The 24,099-nt window shown below is 37.5% G+C and overlaps 2 protein-coding genes across 6 annotated transcripts in view; one reads left to right on the top strand and one right to left on the bottom strand.

The window, feature by feature from the left end:
• The window catches only part of LOC102301614 (ras-specific guanine nucleotide-releasing factor RalGPS1), a 91,915-nt gene that overhangs the window by 22,386 nt on the left and 45,430 nt on the right, over nt 1-24,099 (bottom strand). For all 3 annotated transcript variants that reach the window (XM_005947899.3, XM_005947898.3, XM_042214310.1), the window contains 2 exons: nt 3,072-3,209; nt 318-411 (listed from right to left, as the gene is read on the bottom strand). In XM_005947899.3, coding sequence (XP_005947961.1) covers nt 318-411; nt 3,072-3,209 — 232 coding nt within the window. The remainder of the gene's footprint in view (nt 1-317; nt 412-3,071; nt 3,210-24,099) is intronic.
• LOC102301125 (angiopoietin-related protein 2) lies at nt 6,891-24,076 on the top strand. 3 transcript variants are annotated; one of them, XM_005947896.3, is made up of 5 exons: nt 6,891-7,569; nt 10,706-11,623; nt 16,434-16,627; nt 19,496-19,766; nt 23,425-24,076. In XM_005947896.3, the coding sequence occupies exons 2-5, from the start codon at nt 10,741-10,743 to the stop codon at nt 23,622-23,624; spliced, it is 1,548 nt and encodes a 515-aa protein (XP_005947958.1). In that variant the 5' UTR covers nt 6,891-7,569; nt 10,706-10,740; the 3' UTR covers nt 23,625-24,076. The 3 variants fall into 3 exon arrangements, with proteins under 3 accessions (XP_005947958.1, XP_042070245.1, XP_005947957.1); XM_005947895.3 differs by having other exon boundaries at nt 6,892-7,452; XM_042214311.1 differs by having other exon boundaries at nt 6,891-11,623.

The following is a 24,099-nucleotide window of genomic DNA, read 5'->3' as shown; positions in this document are numbered from 1 at the left end:
TCAAGCAAATATTCAAAGAATTTGTGACATCACACTTATATTACTGTAATGGCCTGTTTACTGGCTTGAACAAATCATGTCTTTCACATCTCCAAACTATACAAAATGAAATGGCCCGACTATTAACACAAGTTCACATCACTCATTTTATGCTTTTTACATTGGCTCCCCATACATTTTAGGATTAGTTTAAAAATACTAAATGACCAGACTCCAGATTATTTATCAGAGTTTCTAACAAAATAAACAGATACTTGCCATCTTCATTCCCAAACTTAATTTCACAATCCCATGCCATTCACATTGAAAACACTTACTTGAAGTTATCATCCTCTACAAACTTCTGGAGTTCCTCTATGTAGCGAACTGACAACAGATACTTCTGAACATGCGGCAGGGTCACCAAGTGATCTAATGGAAAAAAGAAAAAGCAAATTACCTTCAACACAACTCTTGGTAGAGAATTAACTTTAAATAAAGTTACTTCTCTTGTCTATGTTCTCCTTCAGTACATCCATGAATTTTCTCAGTGGTCTTTCTCTTTTCCTCTTGACTGGTAGTTCCAGTTTTAGCATCCTTTATCCAATATATCCACTATTCCTCTTCTGCACCACCCAAACAATTTTAAGCCTTAGCTCTCTAACTTTTGGAACGGTCCCGAGTAAGTTGGAGGTCAGAAATTCAGAGTTTCCAGTCAGAAAATGTTTGTGGAAAGCCTCCTTTCCCACTCAGAAACTCAGAGCAGAGTTAACAATCCAACATGGCAGTACTGAACATAAACCGTAGTAAAACTATAAACTATATAACTTTTTCAGTCATATTATTACCTGTATACTTCTCATCCACCCACGTGTAATCTATCTTTCATTTCTCTTCTCTTATACTTTCACCTCTCTAGGCTCTCTACCATCCATCTGCTCCCTATTCTCACTTTAGATAATAATGTCGTCTGTAAATATCATAGTCAATAGAGACTCCTGCCTGACCTTATCTGCCAACCCGTTCACCACTACTGCAAACAAGAAGGGGCTTAGAGTTGATTCTTAATGCAGTCCACCTTGTTTCCATCAATGACTCCTACTGCACACCTTATCACTGTCTGGCAGTCCTCATACATGTACTGCACCAGCCTTTCTCTAGATCCACAAAGACACAGTGCAACTTCTTTTGATCTTCACTATACTTCTCAACAGTATCAAAACAAACATCAAAACAAGCAGTATGAAGCCATACTGCTGCTCACACCTCACACTTCCACCTTCTCAACATAAGCTACAAGTGTCAGAACATTTACATTTCTATCTTTCATCACACTAATCTGCGCACACTCTTTTGAGCTCAATCTGTCTTTCTAACCAACTGTCTGCATTCCATGTAGGTTATCCTTCCCTAGTGTCTAGCTATGCGTGCAACTAATTATAAGCCTTTTCCTTTGCTTTTGCCACCGCTATCTTGGCCTTGCACCTCGACTCCTGGTAGTCCTATATACTTTCTTCATCACCTTGACAGACATTTTTACTTTGGACTTGCATTTACGCCTGTGTAAATGCACAGCAAAACATAGAAGTACATTTTTTATCTGGACAACAATATTTTATATAACGCTAGCACTCAATAACGCACAAGGATGACAGCAAAGCAATTACAGAATCAACCCACTGATTTACCATCTATAGAAGACTAGGAACTTATTTTGTCAGTTTAAAATTATCTGAATTATATGTATTAATATAATATTTTTTAAAAATAATTTTTCATCATGTTTATTAAATTTCACCGGTTTAGCACAGTGTGTGAGCAGGTGATCACATGCCACATGGCCAAAGAGCAGGAGTCGGGGTTTGAGTCTGACCCGTGGCCCTTTGCTGCATGTCTTCGCCTCTCACCTCCCTGCTTCCTGTCCTCTTCAATGTTATTATCCAATAAAGGCAAATTTATAAAATTTGAGTCTCTGTTTTTATACTTAATATTAATTACTCTGCTTAAAATTGCTTACAGTACAATGCCTGTCTTCTTTCCTGTAAAAATACTCATGATTTCAAATCAATTACTTGTAATTACATTTTATTACACAGTAGTTACTTACCCCTAGTAGCTGAGCGTATTATAGTGTTGCCCATTTTTTTGCAGTGACATTTTAAAAATAACATTAAAATGTAGGTACAGCAAGCCAAGCTTATTTTTGGGAACAGAAATGATAAAACACAAAAGTGACTTCCCTGAAACAAAAGCTTTACAATGACTCACTCATTTATTCAATGATTCCCCCGCTTAGAGTTACAATTTGAGTAATTCTAACTTTTAGTCACTTGCAGATAGTGAAAGGTAAACATATTTAAACTAATTAAGATCTCCAGATTTTTTCAATAAAGCATTTAAAAGGCTTCAGAATAGTAATAGAGGATTTATATTTATTGCAGAAATTCACCCCTACTCGCCCCTCCGTCTGGGGCAACATTTCATGCAGGTATCTTGAACATTTTTATTACTCAGCAGCTCCCCACACAAAGCACACTGGAAACACCACATGCTAGCCAAAACAATTAAGGACTTGAATAAACTTAGTTCGACTGGCAGACACTTGAAAATTTTCCTGAACTCGTCAGTGAAAGTAACTTAAGCAAAGCAGAGCAATAAAGGCTCGGGTAACTAAAGCAGAGCCAAGCCATTAGAACTTTATACAAAAACCCAAACTTACATATAAAAGCTAAAAAGACCATATTTCTTTAGCATCCTGCAGTGGTGATCTACTTGGGTTATTATGAACACATACATATTTTGGCTTCATCCATATTAAAGATTTATGACATACAGGGCTGTGAAAAATGTTTAGGTTTTTTCATATTTGTCACATGTTTCAGATCAAACAATTTAAATATTAAACAAAATTAAGCTTTGTAAATACAAAGTGCTGTTTTAAAACTAAATGCTTTTTTTTTTTATTAAGGAATTACATTTTCACAGTAGTGTACAACCATAACTCTGATGTCAGAAGATCATCAATATATACATGATTAGGAAACAGACACTATACTGTTCCTACTGCAACTACTGATGTAATTGTGTCTTACCATAGTTACATGACATCTGCAGGTCTGAAATAACTCTCAGAAGATTGTTCATCTGATTTGTCCTCTGCTCTGTCTCTATGATGCTGTCTGATGCAGGATAAGCCGAGTCAATGTAGATAATGTCCAACAGGTAGATCCCTGTAGAAGGCACAAAAAAGCTAGTTAAACTCTTCTAACAACAGGAATAATGATGGGTTTGAAAGCATACCCAGTGATTTCAACAGAAGAATTTATTACTTCAATGAAAGCTTTAATGTGTGGAAGCATCAGTGTTTTCTGTATTTGGTTCTTTTTAGTCTTTCTCACAATGTCTCATAATGTCAGCGAGAGATATTGTGAGAGCTAGAGGAGCTGCCAGAAGATTTCCCCTGGAAGTCATTAACACAAATGTGTTATATGGAAACACTGATAAACACTGTTAATCTTGTTCACTACAGATTCTAGTGAAAATGGGCATTAGGCTTTTATTGGTCATTGCAATGTTTTTACTCATTTATAAAGGATGTGGACATATTATTTACAACTGGAATACATGAATTATTTTGTGGATTTTGGTTATGAATAGTGGACTTTAGTAGCTGTAAACCTCAGGAGAATAATATAATTACTAAAATTTAAGAAAAACTGTAGTAAAAGCAATTTAAATAATCACATCAGCTCTGTCACAAGTGATCTGGAAAACAGCTGCTGAGTCACCAACTTTCCAACAATTTATTTTAACTTCTCAAGTGTTACTAAATAGTGGGGTGGAAACATACCCTGAGCATGAACAGAAACTCCCTTATCCTGCAGTGTACTTTAGAAAAATAACTACGCATACAATAATGTAGAACATTTTCTGCACTTTATATTTAACTTTATATCCACATAATATGATCAAAAAGGTGTCTGATCTAAATTCATTCTGCAATGTCTCCAGACATCCAGAGAAAGTCACAAAAAACTATCTTCAATTAAAGAAGAAGAACAATAACTGCTGGTACAACCTTCATCCGAGAAAAACTGTGTACAAGTGTACACAGAAGTACTGGTGTTGTGTTAAAGTGCCTGCAATATTTGTGCAGCTTTGTGTTTGTATAATGTACAATATGTAATCTGCAGACCAGGGACTAATAGATGGAAACTGTATAAAGATATTGTTCTATAAACAGTGAGATGCTTTTTGGTCAAGCGATTATGGTGAAAATATCAAACAAACACATTACCTTTTCAAAGAGGTATATGTTCAGTTATTTAGCTAATACTTCCTTCTGTAGCTGATAAAACCTGAGTTCAAAGACTGTATTAAGGTTACATCCATAGAGCATGCCAAACCACCACGGTAAACAGCAAAAAAACCCACGTTTTTATTAAGTAAAAGCAACAGCACAGTGGCATAGTGGTTGGAAATTTACCCCATGTAGATACCTTTCTGTTTCCCTCTCAATTATTATTCAGTGTACACAAAAAAAAAATGATAAATAGCCATGGCCACATTCCATTCCACTGTAGTGTCCTATACTCATGACCCAAGTGTTCCATGCACAGTTACATAAATCAGTGTCAGCTGTTAGGCCACAAATATGGTTTTGTTTTTCCAAACATGCAAGCCAAGGTCAGCTTTAATTCAGTACAGAAGGAAGTGATAATGTGCTAAACTTGTATGCTAACTGCCAACCATACTAAATACAACAGTACTAAAGAAAGTTCACAGTAACATTTTATTATGTGATCCTAATAAATGGTAAACTGGTTGTTGAATAAATTTTAGTGAGTATAGAAATCAGAGGCAAAGTCATCGTCTAGCCTGTAAAATATTAGGAAGATTTGGGGGTTTAAATAGCTTCCTTCAAGTCTTGTATAATTAGGCAACAAACTTAGCACTGGTTTAAAAGACATAAACAAAGAAAACCTTCCTCTACTTATTCAGAAAAGTGAGAGCGCCTTACAAAGTTGGGCCAATTTAGGGCTCTCTCTGTTGGGTAAAATGACATATAGGATCATTCATAGGAGGTACTGGACTCCCCATAAGATTGCAAAGTTAAAACTGAGGGAATCAGATATGTGCTGGGGTGTGACAAGAGTAGAGACACACTAATACACATGCTATACGAATACCAAAAGAAATAGAATCTATGGAAAAATAATTATTGTTTCTCACTGAAATACTCGGAATACAGCCATTACAGATCCCAGTACTCTAGATATTAGGTATAGTAACAGACGACCTGAAGTTACTATTCCTTCCACCCCTGAAGTTATCATAACTGATAGTCACATAATATCCCATAAAGTGATACAGGATATGATGTGATGCTGCTGAAACAAAGGGGCGTTGCTGGCATGTGATGCCATGAAATGTTGATGCCTACTTTGTATATGAAAATATATAAATATACATAAATGTACCTTTTTTTTCTTCTGTTATCAGCTCGTTGTTAGTTGAGTGGTTTGTAGTTTTTTTCCTTTTTTTGTGTGCATCTATGTAAATATTGTTGCTATTACATGTCACCATCTTCTCAACTCCACATTTGCTCAACTAGTCTACATGTGGTTACGGGACTTGGAGAAGGTATTCCGCTGCGTCCCTTTGTCCTGTAGGGGTACTTTCAGAGTGTAGGGTAGTGGGCCTGTTGTTGCAGGCTACTAAAATGGATGAGGAAGAACTATTATTAACAATTACACACCAAGTAGACAAGATGTGTGCACATGGAAGAGGATCATGGAATCTACTGGAAATACTGAGTAACACCTCAGGCAGTGTTTTAGCATTTTATCTCCTCATGTAATGACGAAAGAAATTAATAGAATGAAGCCTCAGTACTGGCTCTGAATCCTTTGCAGCTCATATCAGTGTTGGATGGAACAATCAAAAGTAGTAACTTCTTCAAGGACACGAAGAAGACAAATACAAGTCCAAACAAGAATATAATGGGTTAAAAACAATTCTCTGGGTTTCTATTTTTCTTAGTGCTACAGCCTAACCCCACTGAGATGCACTGGCTCTACATGATATCAGCTGTTCTGACAGTTCAACTGTTAATATTACAGCTGCACAAAACAACCAAAACGATTAACAAATATTTGCCTATGATGTCATACTGATAGTAGAGTTTAATGCGTTTCAGCTGTGCTCAGTCTAAAAAAGCTGTGCAGCCCTGTTTCCTGTCTCACAGCAAAGCCTAGTCAAAGCATCCAGCACTCATTGGCGAATTCAAACACATTGAGTCAGTAGTTGGGCAGCTGCCACTCAGGATATAATGCTACTGTTCATAACAGATGAAGCCAATTTAAATTCAGGAAGTTGTTTTTAATGATTACATTATTTTACTACATTTCTTTGTCATGTCCATATTTGTTACCTTTCTTCAAGATAAATGTAGTGTTAAAAGCAAAAAATGTAAAATAATAATAGGAATAATATTGCTGTTGTACCATAATGCCTCTTAGGATCTTTGCTGTCATTCTCAAACAGGACTCCACCTCCACAATGAGAAATGTTACAGCTGAAGATGCAATTCTGATACAAAGCCACTGAGAATGTCCCTGTAAAGATTTGGAAATAAACAAAAAGCACAATCAAAAGCTTCTAGAGTTTCACCAAATTAAATAAAAAACATCTCAATCAGATGTCTCTGAGGGAAAGATAAAAGTATGTCTTACAGCACAAGTTTGTGACAATGTTGTGCAATTAAAAAAATCACTGAGTCACTGACTATTTGTTGAAAGTTTCTCACATGTTATGCAACCAGTAATTACTATGACAACATAACAAACTGTATCCAGACGCTTCCACCTCTCCTCCAGGCAAATTGTTTGAATGGACAGTCACTGCTTGGTTTTACAGATATCCCCCATTTAAAGACAGAAGGACAGAATACACTATTTTTGAAGGAGCTCTTGAAGGTTTACTATCATCTCACTCTGTGTTCTCCCTGTGCCTGCGAGGGCTTCTGCCCACAGTCCAAAGACATGCATGTTAAGTTGAATTGTTATTTGTGAATGATCTCCCAGTGAGATGGAATTCCACAATCACTGGAGAACAGTGGAAAAAGGGATGACAGCGGGGCTTGCTGAGGATAAGGAATTAAAGGGTTTTTGGAGCCTGTCTCGTGTCCCGATGATGTTTTTGCTGCAAAGGGGAGGGGAAGGAGGAGTCGCTATGCCTCACAGCTTAATTACTCCAAGCAACACTGTCTTCCTTCCATTACATATGAGACACGAAGTAGGAAGAGAAACAGATTTTGTCTGCAGAGCAGGCACGAACTTTGAGTTTGAGACTCATCCCTTCACTGCAACACATGAAATTAGAAAGGAAGGCTTTGTTGCCGCTGTACAGATCATCACATCACCACAAGTGGACCACTGTGTTTGTGAACTTTAAATCTGATTCTGACAGAAGGTAAGAAATGATATGAAGAACTTCTACTGAATAACAGAGGAAACGTGAATGACTTCTGAGGAGCTGGAGTCAAATCTTAAACAAAAGCAAGAGAGAAAGAGACATAAACAAGTGGAAGTAAGTCAGGAAATTCTCTCAATTTTCATTTTATATGCAACACACACTGAATAAGTGGCTCAACCTTATTTTACACTTAACACAGAGTTTACTTTCCCTTCTGCCTTTTTATTAACTATATGTATATTAAAGTTATTTCCTGCTTTATTTAAAAATAATGCATTACTTCAACTCTAATACATCTCTAAAAAGTAGAGATGTTACACAGTTCATGACATTACTTTGCATTACTCTATAATGTTTGTTTGAAATGCTTTGTCACATAACTGTTGGTTCACATTCCATATACTCCTGAGAACTGAAGATAAAACTCTTTCAGTTTAACTGTTTTGTGATTTGTGCATCCACTACAGAGGGCATAAAAGAATATGCTGGGTCTCAGGCGCATATGATCACATGTGGAAAAATATTTAATAAAGGCTTGCTTTGCAGAAAGTGTGTGCAATCACTTCACATTGTGGTTCAGAGAGCCTGGAAGTCATTCAGCTTTTATACTAAAGAATTATCTTGAACCTCAAGCATTTAACTCAGACTTTCAATCCATGAACTGCCTTTAAAAATGTTTGTGTTAAATATTATAAGAAGCACTCCAAGAGCCAAGACAATTCATTCTCTGTGCTGGTTTTTACTTATAATAGTATTAAATTATTTATTACTATTAAATTATTGTTAATATTTCGTTTATTTTATTTCTTCTTTTTAACACAATTTGAGGCGTTTAAGATGTTGCAGTAAATACAGGTTCAAAATGCAGACTTTTGCTATTTGTCCTGTTTAAACCGACTTTAATATACTTGACATCATTTTGAGTACTTTTTTTCATTTTTATGTGAACAAAGTACAGGTGCAGAATTCATTTCATTGTTCAGTAAAATTTGCTTAGTGTTAAATTTCAAGTGAAAAAGTTTGTTCCTCATGAGTGCCTTAAACAATACTGATAATATGTGACAAGCTGTGCAAGCTATAGGCTGTAGCTTCACACTGGATGGCTGAATCCCCAAGGTTTTGAATGCCTTTAACTATCCTGATAATGTCTATTTGTGACGTCTATAAGGGTATAATGTTTATGACGATGACTTTAATTACACAAAGATTATGTAGAAGAAGATAATGAATAATAAATATTGACTTGTAAATAACTGGAAACAAATAACTTTAGCTTATTATATATACTACAGTATAATTAATAAATTTATATAAAACTAACTGGGCAGCTCATTTTCTTGCTCCTGACAATACTTGCTTTAAAGATATAACATACTTTGAGGTCAAAAAGAAAGGCGCATGTGAAATACAAAGCTCAAATGTAAAGCTTCATTGGCATGCAAGTTGTGTTTTGTGCAGACAACATTGATCCAACTCTGGTTAGGTGTTTTCCACGATTAGCAACTCACAGGTCAGTGTTAAGCGGCCTAACAAACACAATAAAATAAAACAAAATAGCCCCATCTCTTAAAATGGTCAGGTACAAGTACTGGGTTGAATGACAGAGGAAGCTGCCTCGCAAAACCTAATAACTCCAAAAGAGTTTTTATATTATGCTTGTAGCCAGACAGAGTGCAAAAACTATACAGCAATAAATTTATGACCACTCACATGTTGAACTTACTTGAGGTCAACTTGGCCAAGTAAAGGTACTTATGGCCTCTGTTGTATGGGGAAAAAAACAGCTCACCAATGTCAGAACTGACCTGGCTGAGGCGACATTTAAAAAAAGAAAAATGAAAAAGATAGATGATGTAGCAACTACCATATCCTAAAGCCCAAGATAACATGGTCTTGTGTAACTGTCAGGGGAGGCTCCACTTTTCATGTTGTGTTATTGAACATTCCAAAGCTGTGACAGTATTTTTCATCACAAAAAGCAAGAGAAACAAGAAAACACAATATTCTATTATATGAGGTTGGAGCCTAGACTGGATACAGGGAACATCTTTCACTAAACTACTAAAGTGTAACTGGTCAAATATTGTTAAAATGAGCAGCAATGTTTTCACTATTTCATAATAAGGCAAAAAGGCAACTTTGAGCCCTAATATTTAGAGATACTTAATATTTAGTGAATATCTTTTGTTCATAACGTAGACCATGAAATATGTACATGCAAAAACAGCAGGCAGTGACTGAAGCTGGTTGTTGTTCTGGCAAACTTAACATATAAATACTGATTCTTATACTGATTCATCCTTATAAACCTGCTCTTTCCTCTCTGATTTTACCCTAGCATAGACTGGCTGCAAGACTTGCTGTGTAATTAAGTAGATATTAGTTGATTTGCAAGTTACCGGCCATAATTATTATTTTATTATTTTGAAAATTTTTCAAAGAGTAGTTGTATAACAGCTACCTCATCATCTTCAGAGAGAAAAGGTTTATTTGAAGATTTTAAGACAGGTTTCAGAACCCATCACAGTACAGAAATGGTGGTAGTGAAGGCTACAAATGATCTTCTTTTGGCCTCTGACAGTGGACTCATCTCTGTGCTTGTCCTGCTAGACTATAATGCTGACTATATATTTTATTACACGGATAAGAGCATGCTATAGGTATTAAAAGTATTGCGCTGTAATGGGTTGAACTACATGTATCTAACAGACTTCAGTGTGGCTATGTAAATGGGAAGTCTTCTTCACACATAAAGGTTAACTATGGAGTTCCACAGGGTTCTGTGCTAGGGTCAGTTGTGTTTATATTACATACACTTCCCCTAAGCACTACAAATAGAAGGCATAATATACATTTCACTACTATGCAGATGATTACCAGATTTTTCTATCCATGAAGCCAAATAAAATACACCAATTTTGCAGGAATGTCTTAACAGCATAACGACCTGGATGACCTCTAATTTTACGCTTAAAATAACAGATAAAACTCATGTTATTGAACTCAGCCATAAAGATCTTAGAAATATGGTATCTAACTCTGGATTGCATTACCTTGCTACATTATAGGCAGCAACGTTCTGGGACAGAGCTGTGAAAATACATACACTGCCTGTATGTATATTAAACATATGAGCTTCTGAGCACACAGAGGTGGTGATAAAGTAATTGCCTTCAACGACTAACACCAGGTCAATAACTGATGAGAGAAAACAGACCCTTGCTAAGTATCTCTGCTTCATCTCTTTCAGAAATTGTCGTAGTCTGGGAGCAGCTGAACTGTGCTATGATTCTCCCTGTGGTGGTAATGGTGAGTCTCCTGTTGCTCTCTGGACCAGAGTCAGGTCTCCAAGAAGACACTCTAGAAATTGACAACAGCAATGACATCCTAGAGAGAGAATTTATCTACATACCAAAACGTCAAAAAAGGGCTGTTGCTGACTACAGTGCCTACCAAACAGACAAATGTTCTTATACCTTCATTGTCCCTCAGCAGAAAAACAATGGGGCAATATGTGTGAACTCCAAGGAGCCAGAGACCTTGCTGCAAAACCGTATTAATAAGCAGGAACTGGAGCTGCTCAACAGTGAGTTGCAAAAGCAGCGAAAGCAGATTGAGGCACTGCAACTGCTGATAGAGCTTGATGGGGGTGTGATTAATGAAGTCAAGCTATTGCGTAAAGAGAGCCGCAACATGAACTCCAGAGTTACTCAGCTCTACATGCAGCTGCTGCATGAGATTATTCGCAAACGAGACAATGCTCTGGAGGTGTCACAGCTGGAGACCCGTGTGCTCAACCACACAAATGAGATGGGGAGGCTAGCTGGACGGTACCAAGACCTGGATCATAAGTACCAGCATCTATCAGCCCTCGCAAGCAGCCAGAGTGCTCTCCTGGAGCAGCTTGAAGAGCAGTGTAAGCACGGAGGATACTTTTACAGAAAGGTTCAAGAGCCCAGCCGTCGTCTCCAGCCACAATCTCCTGCAATCTCCCAGCCTCCTTTACAAACACCTGAATTGTCTCCTGGTGGCTACAGACCTTTCCATCCACCCACTTACACTCGTTACACCAACTACCCCATGAATAATGAGATCCAAAATGACCAGAAAGCCAGAGCACTGCCCACAATGCCAGCCGCAACATACAGCTTCACAAATGAGCCCTCTGGTAAGTACTGGTAAGAAATGTTTGTATCTTCCTTTGAAGTCTCTAACTGAACAAACATTTGCAGTCCTGCATTCACTGAGAATATACCAACAGAGACATATTTATTGAATAACTGAATGTTCTTTTAACAAAAATGTCAGATAGTTTAGGTTACTATAGGGTAATTTCATCTTATATTAGCCAATTTGTAGAACATCTTCTGTTCGAATGATATGCATAAAGGTTTTATGGTAGCACATTTCAACATATATAATGGTTGCTATTAAATTTTAGCATCATATAACACAGATATATATTTTTTTGAAAAATGGTCTGTCAATCCCCACTTTTGAACTTTTTTTTGCAGTCTGGGGGAATGTTTGATAATAAATACCTCAAATTCTATTACAGGTGAAAGTCAGGTCATCAATATGAATTCAATGTAATTCAATACAATTTTATTTATATAATGCCAAACTGCAATAGCAGTTGTCTCAAGATGCTTTATATTGTAAGGCAAAAACCCTACAATATTACAATCTGTAACCCAAATCACAATCTGTAATTTAAGACATCAAAAAATGTTTGGATATTGGCTAGTTAAAATGTGGGGAAAAAAGCTGAGCATGCCTGCAACTTTCATGCTGGGTTGAGCAAAAATATCATTAGATAGTATATTCCAAATAGAACTACATACTTGAGTTTATTCTTAGTCACAACAAGAAGGAAATGCAATTTTTCTTCAAATCTCATGCTGGATTGTGCAAATATCTCAAACTGTACCAACATCATTACTAGCTCAGGTAGATCAGAGCAGATCAGCTACAAACTGGAAGGTTGGTGGTTTGATCCCAGTCTGCTCCAGGCTGCATGCCAAACATCCTTGGGCAAGATACTAACCCCATGTTGCTCTCTGATGAGGGATGTGAATATTAGAAACAGCACAGAGAAAAATGCTTGTGTGAATGGGTGAACGAGGGAAGTTGTGTAAAAGGCTCTGAGTGCTCAGAGTAGAAAAGCGCTTTATAAGAACCAGTCCATTTTCAAATTTCAAATTCAAATTTTTATTTGTCACGTACACAGTCATACACAGTACGATATGCAGTGAAATGCTTAGACAACTGCTCGTGACCTAAAGAAAAAAAAAGGAAAAGGCTATGAATAAGATAGGAAATAAATATGAAAAATTAAAAAGTGTAAATTTAACTAGGAAGGAATAAAATATAAAAAATTAAGGTTAAAAATAAAATAACTGTACAACACAAATTATAATGAAGGGTAAATTTAACTGGGAAAGAATAAGATAAAATATATAAATTAAAGCTGAAAATAAAATAACTGTACAACAAAATACACAATACACAGTATTACACAGTATAGAACTATATAAGAATGTATGAAGAAATATAAATAAATAAATATATATATACACACAATAACAGCAGCTGTACAAGTATTAACTGGAATCTTACCATCAAAAATATAATTGTCTATACAGCAATCACTTTATAAACTGTATAAACATACAAATGTATGTATTTGATGATGGCGGAGCAGAAAACATTCTAAAAAAATTGATGATTTGACATTAGTGTTATAATCATTTCTAGTAAAATTATCAAACTCCAATGTTTTGTTCCATTTGGAAAGGACAACCTTTTATATTTTTGTGGTACAACTACTCATATTTTCTCAATCCGCAATTAAAGCTGAATCAAAATGGCATTTTTGTCATTTTGGGGACCACAAATTTAATGTTAAAAAGCATTCTACATGATTGTTTTACAGTATTGTGCAATTTAATTATTTATCATTCAGAAATCCTAAATAGAAATCTTCCTCACCCCCCCCCCACCCCGCTATATAAAAAAAACATCATTTCATGAACAGTGTGATAGTGACCCTTTGCTTTCTGTAATGTTAAAAGCACTCACATCATCCTAAGATAAAGCACAGAGACTCTGGACTTTTACATAATGATATTATATTGAACTTTCCACAGGACTGAATATTTAAAATATATATTATTCTTTCTGCTTACTCTGGTATGAATGACTGAATATATTTTAGTAAATAACACACTATTAGCAAAACACAGTGTGAAAGAATTCTAGATTAAAATTTTTAGTTCAAAATACAAGTGAAGATGTTTGACCTTCATCAGGTTATAGTTAATGCTATCAGAGAAAATATCATGTTCTCTTCGTGCACCTAACTACATTCAGTGTTAAAAGCAGAAGTTGTGCAGGTCTGAGATCAGCACCACCTTAAACACCAAAATGAGTTACTGTTTATGCTCTTATATAGTGACACCAGTTACATGGATCATGAATCCCTTTGACTTTTTGACTTGAACTTTATCAATAATACAGCTGCAGTTTTCACTGACAGTGTTTCATAAGGTACTTTAGCCTTTGTACTTTTTTCATCAGTTAATTTTGGAGTTACTACAAAGGACGGATATATAGGATGATTTGTCTGTTGTCACTGGGTGGTGCTGAGGTCTGAATCTAAGGGCAGCTCCTGTAATCACAAAGAACAGAATCAACACACACCGTGAAATTTGAAGTTTATCCCTCAAATATTAAATAAAACCAAGCCTTATATCCAGATTATCCAGTATCATTTTTATATTTAAGTTGTTTGTGCTTTTTAAAAGGAGACCTGCAAAGATGAGATGAGCAGGTTTCCAGTCCTGGTCACCTGCAAGAAAATAGAGAAACATATAGAGGTATGCAGTTTTTAAGCTGCTGCCTGAGCACTGGACAACATATATTAACGCTCTCTATATTATTTCTCTCAAAGGATGCAAGATGTACATTCAGGATTAATTCAGATAATTTTTTAACCTCAATATTTGAAACAAACTCTGTAAAAAAAAATAAATATATAAATAAATATATAGAGTTGTGCTGAAAAATTAGCTTTTTAAAAAATGTGGTATTCCTGTTCTGTTTCTCATATAAACTGTTTCAGTGCCTCATCTTCAGCTACTGGTCTGAACATCCTTCAATTAAGTGTGACCTTCAGGTTCAGAGAGTAAATTTATTCATGTGCACAGATTTAGCTACTAAACATGGCTTTCCCCAACAGCTGATTGCTCACCTTAGCTAGCTAGCTAAGGACATTGATTACAGATTAGCTTACAAACACATTTAACTTACTGAAAAAGTGTGCCAGGGCCTTGGGTCCTTCTCTTAGTTAGTCCAGGTTATTCCAGAACACCTCACGACGTCAGTTTAAAATATTCACTTGTGGTTATGGAAAATCAACACTGAATCTCCTGACAGCATTCCCGTTTATCTGCCATTCCCAAACAGAGATACGCAAGTTTCTCCAAGAAAGCAGCTACCATCAAAGCTATCATGGTGATGTTACACCCCAAATTCACATCATGTAGTTGCTAATTAGAATAGAACTTATGAGAAAAAAATGCTTCAATACAAATCGGTGATGAAGACTACTAATAATAGCAGAACGCATCTTTGGGAAAAACCTTTTTTTTTAATTTTTTTTTTAGAATAGTCCCATCCACTAATATGGAGGCCAGGGGGATAACAGACAAATTTTGGCTTCATTGTTGGGGAGATGTTAGGTTGATCACATTTTCTATGGTCAATGGTTTATATACAAGTTACGATGCTGTGTAAAATGTAAAGAAAAAAAATGTAATGTGTGTAATATGACTTCTTCTTTTAATACTCTCTAAAGTGTATGGGAACTAAAGAAACCAGTTGCTGTAATTTTAAAGAAGAATGTTTCCCATTCTCACTTAATGTAGGACTTCATGCTAAATGTTTTAGTGGGTGACAGATCTAAACTGCATTTGACTGAGCAAATCTTACCTCTCATTGATTTTCAGATACAGCCACCCTACTCTACTCAGTGTTTATTCCCAACTGACAATTTTCTGCAGTTATTTTCCCCTCTCTTCTTTTGCCCCCAATGGATGGCAGGAGTTGCCCTACCTAAAGTGAGTTCTGTTGGAGGGTGAATCCCGTGTAAAAGTAAGGGTTTTCCTCTGGCCATTACCAGTAGGCGGTAGGTGAAGTGTCTTGCCCAAGGACACAACAAACAAGACAGACAGAGCTGGCAACCTTCCAGTTACAAGCTGAGCTTCCCAATCCCATGAACCACGGTTGCCACGGGTTCTCCAGCTTCAGCCCACAGTCCAAAGACATGTAGTTAGTGGGGTTAGGTTAATTGATAATTGTAAATTGACCATAGTTGTAAATGTAAATACTTGTCTGTCTATGTGTTAGCTCTGCAACAGACTGGCGATCTGTTCAGGGTGTATCCTGCTTCTCGCCCTAAGACAGCTCAGATAGGTCCCAGCCACCCTGTGACCCTGAATTGGATAAGCAGAAGAGAATGGATGGATGGTTGACAAGTGGTTGCTCATAGATCACTGGCTCTTTTAGGTTCTGTCTTTAATAGAATAAAGAGAATTCCACTAATTTTGTGTAATACCTTCTATCATTCCACAGAGGGCAAAAAGTGAGATATAATTTAAGAATAGCTGTGTTCCCATGTGTGCGCTGTGACTACAAAGAAGGTTTTGCCCACAGTACTGTTTATTCTTGCCAGCAGCAAACAGACTGGAAAGTATTTGTCATATTTCGTAGAGACAACACGTGATCAGGAGTGACTCACTTTTCCAGGAACCCTCCATCTGTATATTTTTCTATTGCACTTCATGTCTCCATGTGTGTTGTGTGCACAGGTTGTTAAAACTATAATAATGATGAAGCCAGCATGTCACTAAAAATGAGCCTATGATGATCACACACCAGATGCAATTGTATTACCCTTCATTCTCTGCCTTCTACAGGACATTTCAGAGATTGTCTGGAGGCTCTGGAGAGTGGATATACCACCAGTGGAATGTACCTCTTAAAACCAGACAAAAGCAATCAACTTATGCAGGTCTGGTGTGACCAGAGACAAGACCCTGGTGGCTGGATCGTTATTCAGAGACGTCAGGATGGCTCTGTCAACTTTTTTAGGAACTGGGACACTTACAAGGTAATAAGTTATAGTAGCACCCAAGATTGTACTTATGAGGTTGTATGTGCTGTCTAGATACACTAAAGATACTACGAAGCAAAACTGTTAGCCGCAAATGCATTAAATATCGATGAACTATAGTAGTGCTGTTGCTAATGTAAAGAATGTCTGCCCAACACCATATACAGGGAGTGCAGAATTATTAGGCAAGTTGTATTTTTGAGGAATAATTTTATTATTGAACAACAACCATGTTCTCAATGAACCCAAAAAACTCATTAATATCAAAGCTGAATGTTTTTGGAAGTAGTTTTAGTTTGTTTTTAGTTTTAGCTATTTTAGGGGGATATCTGTGTGTGCAGGTGACTATTACTGTGCATAATTATTAGGCAACTTAACAAAAAACAAATATATACCCATTTCAATTATTTATTTTTACCAGTGAACCAATATAACATCTCCACATTCACAAATATACATTTCTGACATTCAAAAACAAAACAAAAACAAATCAGCGACCAATATAGCCACCTTTCTTTGCAAGGACACTCAAAAGCCTGCCATCCATGGATTCTGTCAGTGTTTTGATCTGTTCACCATCAACATTGCGTGCAGCAGCAACCACAGCCTCCCAGACACTGTTCAGAGAGGTGTACTGTTTTCCCTCCTTGTAAATCTCACATTTGATGATGGACCACAGGTTCTCAATGGGGTTCAGATCAGGTGAACAAGGTGGCCATGTCATTAGTTTTTCTTCTTTTATACCCTTTCTTGCCAGCCACGCTGTGGAGTACTTGGACGCGTGTGATGGAGCATTGTCCTGCATGAAAATCATGTTTTTCTTGAAGGATGCAGACTTCTTCCTGTACCACTGCTTGAAGAAGGTGTCTTCCAGAAACTGGCAGTAGGACTGGGAGTTGAGCTTGACTCCATCCTCAACCCGAAAAGGCCCCACAAGCTCATCTTTGATGATACCAGCCCAAACCAGTACTCCACCTCCACCTTGCTGGCGTCTGAGTCGGACTGGAGCTCTCTGCCCTTTACCAATCCAGCCACGGGCCCATCCATCTGGCCCATCAAGACTCACTCTCATTTCATCAGTCCATAAAACCTTAGAAAAACCAGTCTTGAGATATTTCTTGGCCCAGTCTTGACGTTTCAGCTTGTGTGTCTTGTTCAGTGGTGGTCGTCTTTCAGCCTTTCTTACCTTGGCCATGTCTCTGAGTATTGCACACCTTGTGCTTTTGGGCACTCCAGTGATGTTGCAGCTCTGAAATATGGCCAAACTGGTGGCAAGTGGCATCTTGGCAGCTGCACGCTTGACTTTTCTCAGTTCATGGGCAGTTATTTTGCGCCTTGGTTTTTCCACACGCTTCTTGCGACCCTGTTGACTATTTTGAATGAAACGCTTGATTGTTCGATGATCACGCTTCAGAAGCTTTGCAATTTTGAGACTGCTGCATCCCTCTGCAAGATATCTCACTATTTTTGACTTTTCTGAGCCTGTCAAGTCCTTCTTTTGACCCATTTTGCCAAAGGAAAGGACGTTGCCTAATAATTATGCACACCTGATATAGGGTGTTGATGTCATTAGACCACACCCCTTCTCATTACAGAGATGCACATCACCTAATATGCTTAATTGGTAGTAGGCTTTCGAGCCTATACAGCTTGGAGTAAGACAACATGCATGAAGAGGATGATGTGGACAAAATACTCATTTGCCTAATAATTCTGCACTCCCTGTATGAGTCTGGGTATTCTTAGTGTATAATTAAAAATAAACATGTAGAGAAAAAAGTAGCTCTCAGCTGAACTCCACTTTATAAATCACTGTGTTCTGAGATTAAGGATAATCTGACTCTAACTGTTCATATAGTCAGCAGTCAGATACAAGACATTTTTCAGAGGAATCTCATTTTTGGCAGTGTAGCATGCAGCAACTAGCTTGAGAGGGAAGGGCAGGGGGTTTATAGCTTTTTGTAATAAATAAAAATTTTCAGTAATGTTATGCAACGCTTGCATTGTGTGACATTTGAGAGAACTCATAACATATTATTAAACTGAGATTCAAGGGTCACACCTAAAATTGGACTTTAAGAAAACAAGCTGTTAGGCAAACCCATCTCATTGTGTAACATGACTAATTGTAAGAAAAACTCAGTAAAATGAAATACAGTATATGAGATCACAACAGCAGAGAAGAAATCAGTTCCAGTGGTCTCAAAATTCTCAGTGTTGCTGCCAACACAGTGATCCAAAAATGTTATAAGCATGCTGTGTTTCCATGTAGTCATGAATGGTGCTCGATAATAGACAAATATAAATGCATAAGGTAGAAGCCCTTATTGCCAAACATCTTGTGACCTAAAGTCAGCTGAGTTCTCTTCTCAGTCTCAAGATAAAGGGCGATCGTGGCTCAAGAGTTGGGAGTTCGCCTTGTAATCGGAAGGTTGCCGGTTCAAGCCCCGGCTTGGACAGTCTCGGTCGTTGTGTCCTTGGGCAAGACACTTCACCCGTTGCCTACTGGTGGTGGTCAGAGGGCCCGGTGGCGCCAGTGTCCGGCAGCCTCGCCTCTGTCAGTGCGCCCCAGGGTGGCTGTGGCTACAATGTAGCTTGCCATCACCAGTGTGTGAATGGGTGGATGACTGGATGTGTAAAGCGCTTTGGGGTCCTTAGGGACTAGAAAAGCACTATACAAATACAGGCCATTTACCATTTACTATTTCCAAGCCAACAATTCCTCTAATACAACATTGATGAGTCAACAAAGCACTTTTTTAAGATGCTCACAGTTGGAGAGACGAGGCCTCTCTTCTGACTTAATCCATGTTCTCGTTCATGTACTTTATACCTGATCAATTCAGTGTCTCTCTCCTTCCACAGCAAGGTTTTGGAAACATTGATGGTGAATACTGGTTGGGCCTAGACAACATCTTTTGGCTGACAAACCAGGGCATCTACAAGCTTTTAGTGACGCTGGAAGACTGGACTGGACGGAAGACCTTCGCAGAATATGCTAGCTTTCGTGTAGAGTCAGAAGCAGATTTCTACAGGCTACGACTGGGCCGATACCACGGCAATGCTGGAGACTCTCTAACCTGGCACAATGGAAAGCACTTTACCACACTGGATAGGGACCATGATGTCTACGCAGGTAAGTGGGTTCCCGTAAAAGACAAGGTGATCACACCTTCTGGTAGATTTCTCTTTCACACACTCTACAGTTGTTATTAGTAGTTACTAACATCTCTTAATAGTTTCTACACTCTTGTAGATTGGTTTGCAGGGACATTCACTTATCCAAAAATACTGGATACAACAATTGCTTTTTGCTTATTGCTTTGTTATACACTTCAATTAGGCTCTGATCTCTCTTTCCCCAAACCACAGGCTTGTCTTGTGTACACAATTTTTCTATGGTGGTATTTCTAGAACAGGAATTTCAGACCTGTACCTCTTTTTCCCATCTCCAGAGCCTCTCTGTGAGGAAAAAAAAAAGGAATATGAAAATTAATGAATATGAAAGATGTCATTTAATGGACTTCCAGTGTCATGTACAAAATTTTAAATGGGAAGCCCAACATGGCAGTCTTAAAGAAAGCGACACTCTACTTACAATTCAAGGAAAGTTGAAGGAAGCTGTGACTGTGTGGAAAGACCCTGTTGAATTCCTCATTAAGTTATGTGAAGATGTAAAACAAAAAAAACAAAAAAAAGGAGGAACTCACAGCAGAGTTTAACCGGAAAGTACAAGAAAATGCGCATCATATGGAAGTAACTGAAAAACAAATTGGAGAAATAGAGGGGGACGTGGACGGAGCGGTGGAATGTTGGAATGCTCTCTCACGGCTTCTCAGAAGCCAAATATAAAGATGAGCAAAATGTCTGACCTCGAAGATGGTTCCTGATGTAATATGATCACGATATTCCAGAGGTTGCAGATTGCACTGCCACTGTAACTTTTGTTGAAAATCTAATTAAGTCAGAGCTGGCTGAAAACAGCATGCTAAACTGAGAGTGAGACCTAGGAATAGAACGAGTACAAGGGGTCCTCGCACAGGGCCTCCAAGCACACCTCCTTGCTCTGTAGTGGTCCAGTTTATTCGATATTGTCAGGGTTCCTGGGTCGTTGACCCAGTGCTTTCAGTTTTGACACGTTCAGTTTATTCTTCAAAACTCATGGTTTTCACTTCCTGTTTTCTGTGCCAGCATGTTGCCTTTGTATTGTGTTCCACTGATTCCCATGTATCATTAGTAGGGCTGCCACAAACGATTATTTTGATAGTCGACTAGTCACCGATTATTTTTGCGATTAGTCGACTAATCAGATCATCATCCATTGGACGTAAAACGTACAGCTTATTGCACCAGCATGCATCTGCTCTTATATAACTATCATTTAACAAGTGTTTAAGGTCTGTGCTAACTAAAAATAAAGACAAGATGATAGTTTATTAAATTTTAATGAAATTTGCAGATTGTTTCGGTGAAGTTTAATAAACTCCTTGCTATCTAAAATATAACAGGACACTGGAGTATATTCTCGAGAATCTCACACTTCTGATAATCAGCTGTCTGCTTGACGTTTATTCAGCTGTGTAAAAACTATAACTTTAATCTCAGCCAAACCGATTTACTCAGGAACAAATAAAATATTAAAAAAAGCCAAACAATAACATTTTTAAGTTATCTTGCCCCCAGCTAGCTATCGAGCTAGTGGGTAACAGACGTCTCCGAAAACGTCGGAGCGCTTTTGAAAATATGTGGTGTCCTGATAAACTGAGCCGATATTTGAGGTTTACACAGCTACATTCTCACCTGAAAATATGTTATTTATTTTGTGACTCAGAAAGAATAATAAGAGTAATATTAAAACTAACTAGCTGCTGCCATTGTTGGAAACTGAGCTGGGCTGCGCTATGAATTCTGGGACAGAGCTGCTACTTCTTCTTCTTCGGGGTTTTAACAGCAGCTGGCATCCTTGTACATGCAGTGCTGCCATCTTCTGTTTCAGTCCGTTATTACACTCTTAAATCCTACTACTTATTCCTGCATCTTTTGGGATCTTACAAAGCTTCAAACGACGCGTTGACTATTAAATCAGTCGTCGACGATTTTGATAGTCGACGTAATCCTGACTAGTCGACTAATCGTGGCAGCCCTAATCATTAGTCAGACTAAGTTCAGCTGTGTACTCACCAGTTTCTAATCACTCATCATCCAGCGTGTATTTAAGTCCTCAGTTTCCACCAGTTCATTGTTGTGTCATTGTAGATGTTATGTTGTCGTTCCCGCCTGTGTTCAGTTGTTCAGCCAGCCATTCAGTCTTTCAGTCAGTTAGTCCTTTTGTTCCTGCGCTGTTCGTTCATTCGCTCCAATAAAATATCATCATCCTGCACAGTGAGTCCTGCGTTTGGGTCATCTCTTCTTCGCCTCCACACACAACCTCTGACAGATATGTAGTCAAAGAATAGAATCCTCCATGCAGCTCAGACTAAGAAGATAATGGTCCAAAACAAGTGGTTGTATCTTGATCATGATACACACAAAAAGCCACCTACAACTTGGATGGTATCCAAAGAAGGTATCCTGCTCCCTTTGGACTTTGGCAGCCGAATTATATGACTTAAAATGAATATTCTCCCCAAATGATTCTTTTCTTTTCTCAGTATTACCCATAAACAGAAATAAACCTAAACACCAATGTAGAGCCTGGAATAAAAATATCTCACAATTCATTTGGAATAATAAGAAACCCAAAGTGAAATTCTCTACCCTGTTTCTGAGGAGATGGGGGTAAGGCTCTGCCTTTATTACTTACTTTATCAGTTACTGTCACTTTATGTTTGTGTAATCCATATTATGTAGCCAATTAATGTAGCCAACCATTACAGTCAATGTCTGTTTGTGTTGATAAAGAAATTAAGGCATCCAAGCAATGGGTAAATATGGGAAGAAAAACCTGTTAACTTTAGGATGAGGCAAAATTGTTTAGGCGGCAAACATATAAATCTGACTTTGCACCAGCAGTACAAGACAGCAGGTTCTACCAGTGGTTTTCTTTAGAGATTACCTCCATATATGTAAGCTCCTTAAACACTGGGAACTACGATTTTAAAACCTTATTTCAAACATACCGCTTGAAAATAACTGGAATTTTATAGATATTCAAAGAACGATGGGAAAAGGAACTGGATATTGGCAATCTGTCTGTCTACAGCCATCATCTAGAAATTCCTGGACTTACAAAGACTTTTGTTGGAAAAACATAAATTGCTTCTTTATAATCTAATTTTATAATCTAAAAAAAACATCTAAACATATTCTGGTCTTCTACCTATTCAAAGTTTTTTGAATGAAGTATCAGTAATCCAATGTCTTGGATTTTAACTTTTTGTGCAATAATCATTATTAAATTTTAATCTGTCGATAATTGTCCCATGATCACTTGTTTCTTCTTTTCCTGTGTATGTGTTCCTGTTTTTCTGTTCACAATTTGAAAAAAAGAAATATTTTAATTTTTACTTTAATTGTGGTGGATGGAATTGAAATATACACACAAATGGCTCATCTTTAGATCTTCAAGCTATGGATTCCAAATGGAGGAAAACCAAGAACTTAATAGTGCAGGGAATCATCAGTTTGCTTTCAACGCTAATGCTGCAGTCTTTCTCGTATATCAGGTCTACTGATGGACAAAATTTAAACTGTCTTAATTTTCTTTATCATATTTAAAGCCGTTAGGCTGCTAGCTGTTTTATTTAGTGTACATACCAATTGGTCTTATTTGCTTGTGTTATTTGTGTTTCCAGGGAATTGTGCCCACTATCAGAAGGGAGGATGGTGGTATAATGCCTGTGCTCATTCCAATCTGAACGGTGTGTGGTACAAAGGTGGGCATTACCGCAGCCGCTATCAGGATGGGGTCTACTGGGCTGAGTTCAGAGGAGGAGCTTATTCTCTGAAAAAAGTGACCATGATGATAAGACCCAATGGAAATACCTTCCAATAATTGCTCAGTATGTTGAAACTTATATTTAACAAGATGTTTCCACCAAAGGGATTCTGTATCACAAGACCAGGCACCATTGGTTGATTTTCAAAGCTTCTTTTGGTTGTTATACATTCACAATGCCAAGACGTGGCAGAACTTGTTCATTTCATTTGTCCTACATGTAATGCTTTTATTCATATTCTTGTGCTCATAAAGTTATACTGCACACAAATAAAAAGATTACAACCTTGCATGTAATGAATGTAAGATGATGCCTGCATTCCTTTCTCAATGTAGGCTGTTAACGATGTAGTGTTTAAAGGCTTTTTTCCCCATCAGAACAAAATCCACAGTTACATATCAGTGAAAAAGAACCAAGAAATTGACATCCAGAAATGTTAATTTCTTGATTGCTGGCAAAAAAAACTTGTACTTCTCAATATTCATGGCATTTGTAATACTCGTTAAGTGTAAAAAAATATGTGCTCTTTGA

The sequence above is a fragment of the Haplochromis burtoni genome, unplaced genomic scaffold, assembly GCF_018398535.1.
Source record: "Haplochromis burtoni strain Fernald_Lab_line unplaced genomic scaffold, NCSU_Asbu1 Contig_548, whole genome shotgun sequence".
NCBI classification, from domain to species: Eukaryota; Metazoa; Chordata; class Actinopteri; order Cichliformes; family Cichlidae; genus Haplochromis; species Haplochromis burtoni.
This window is presented reverse-complemented; position numbering and strand designations above follow the sequence as displayed.

Coding starts and splice junctions, on each gene's coding strand:
- LOC102301125 (XM_042214311.1), top strand. CDS start 10,657: ATGAGAGAAAACAGACCCTTGCTAAGTATCTCTGCTTCATCTCTTTCA. Junction 11,624..16,433: donor CTTCACAAATGAGCCCTCTG/GTAAGTACTGGT, acceptor TGCCTTCTACAG/GACATTTCAGAGATTGTCTG. Junction 16,628..19,495: donor GGAACTGGGACACTTACAAG/GTAATAAGTTAT, acceptor CTCCTTCCACAG/CAAGGTTTTGGAAACATTGA.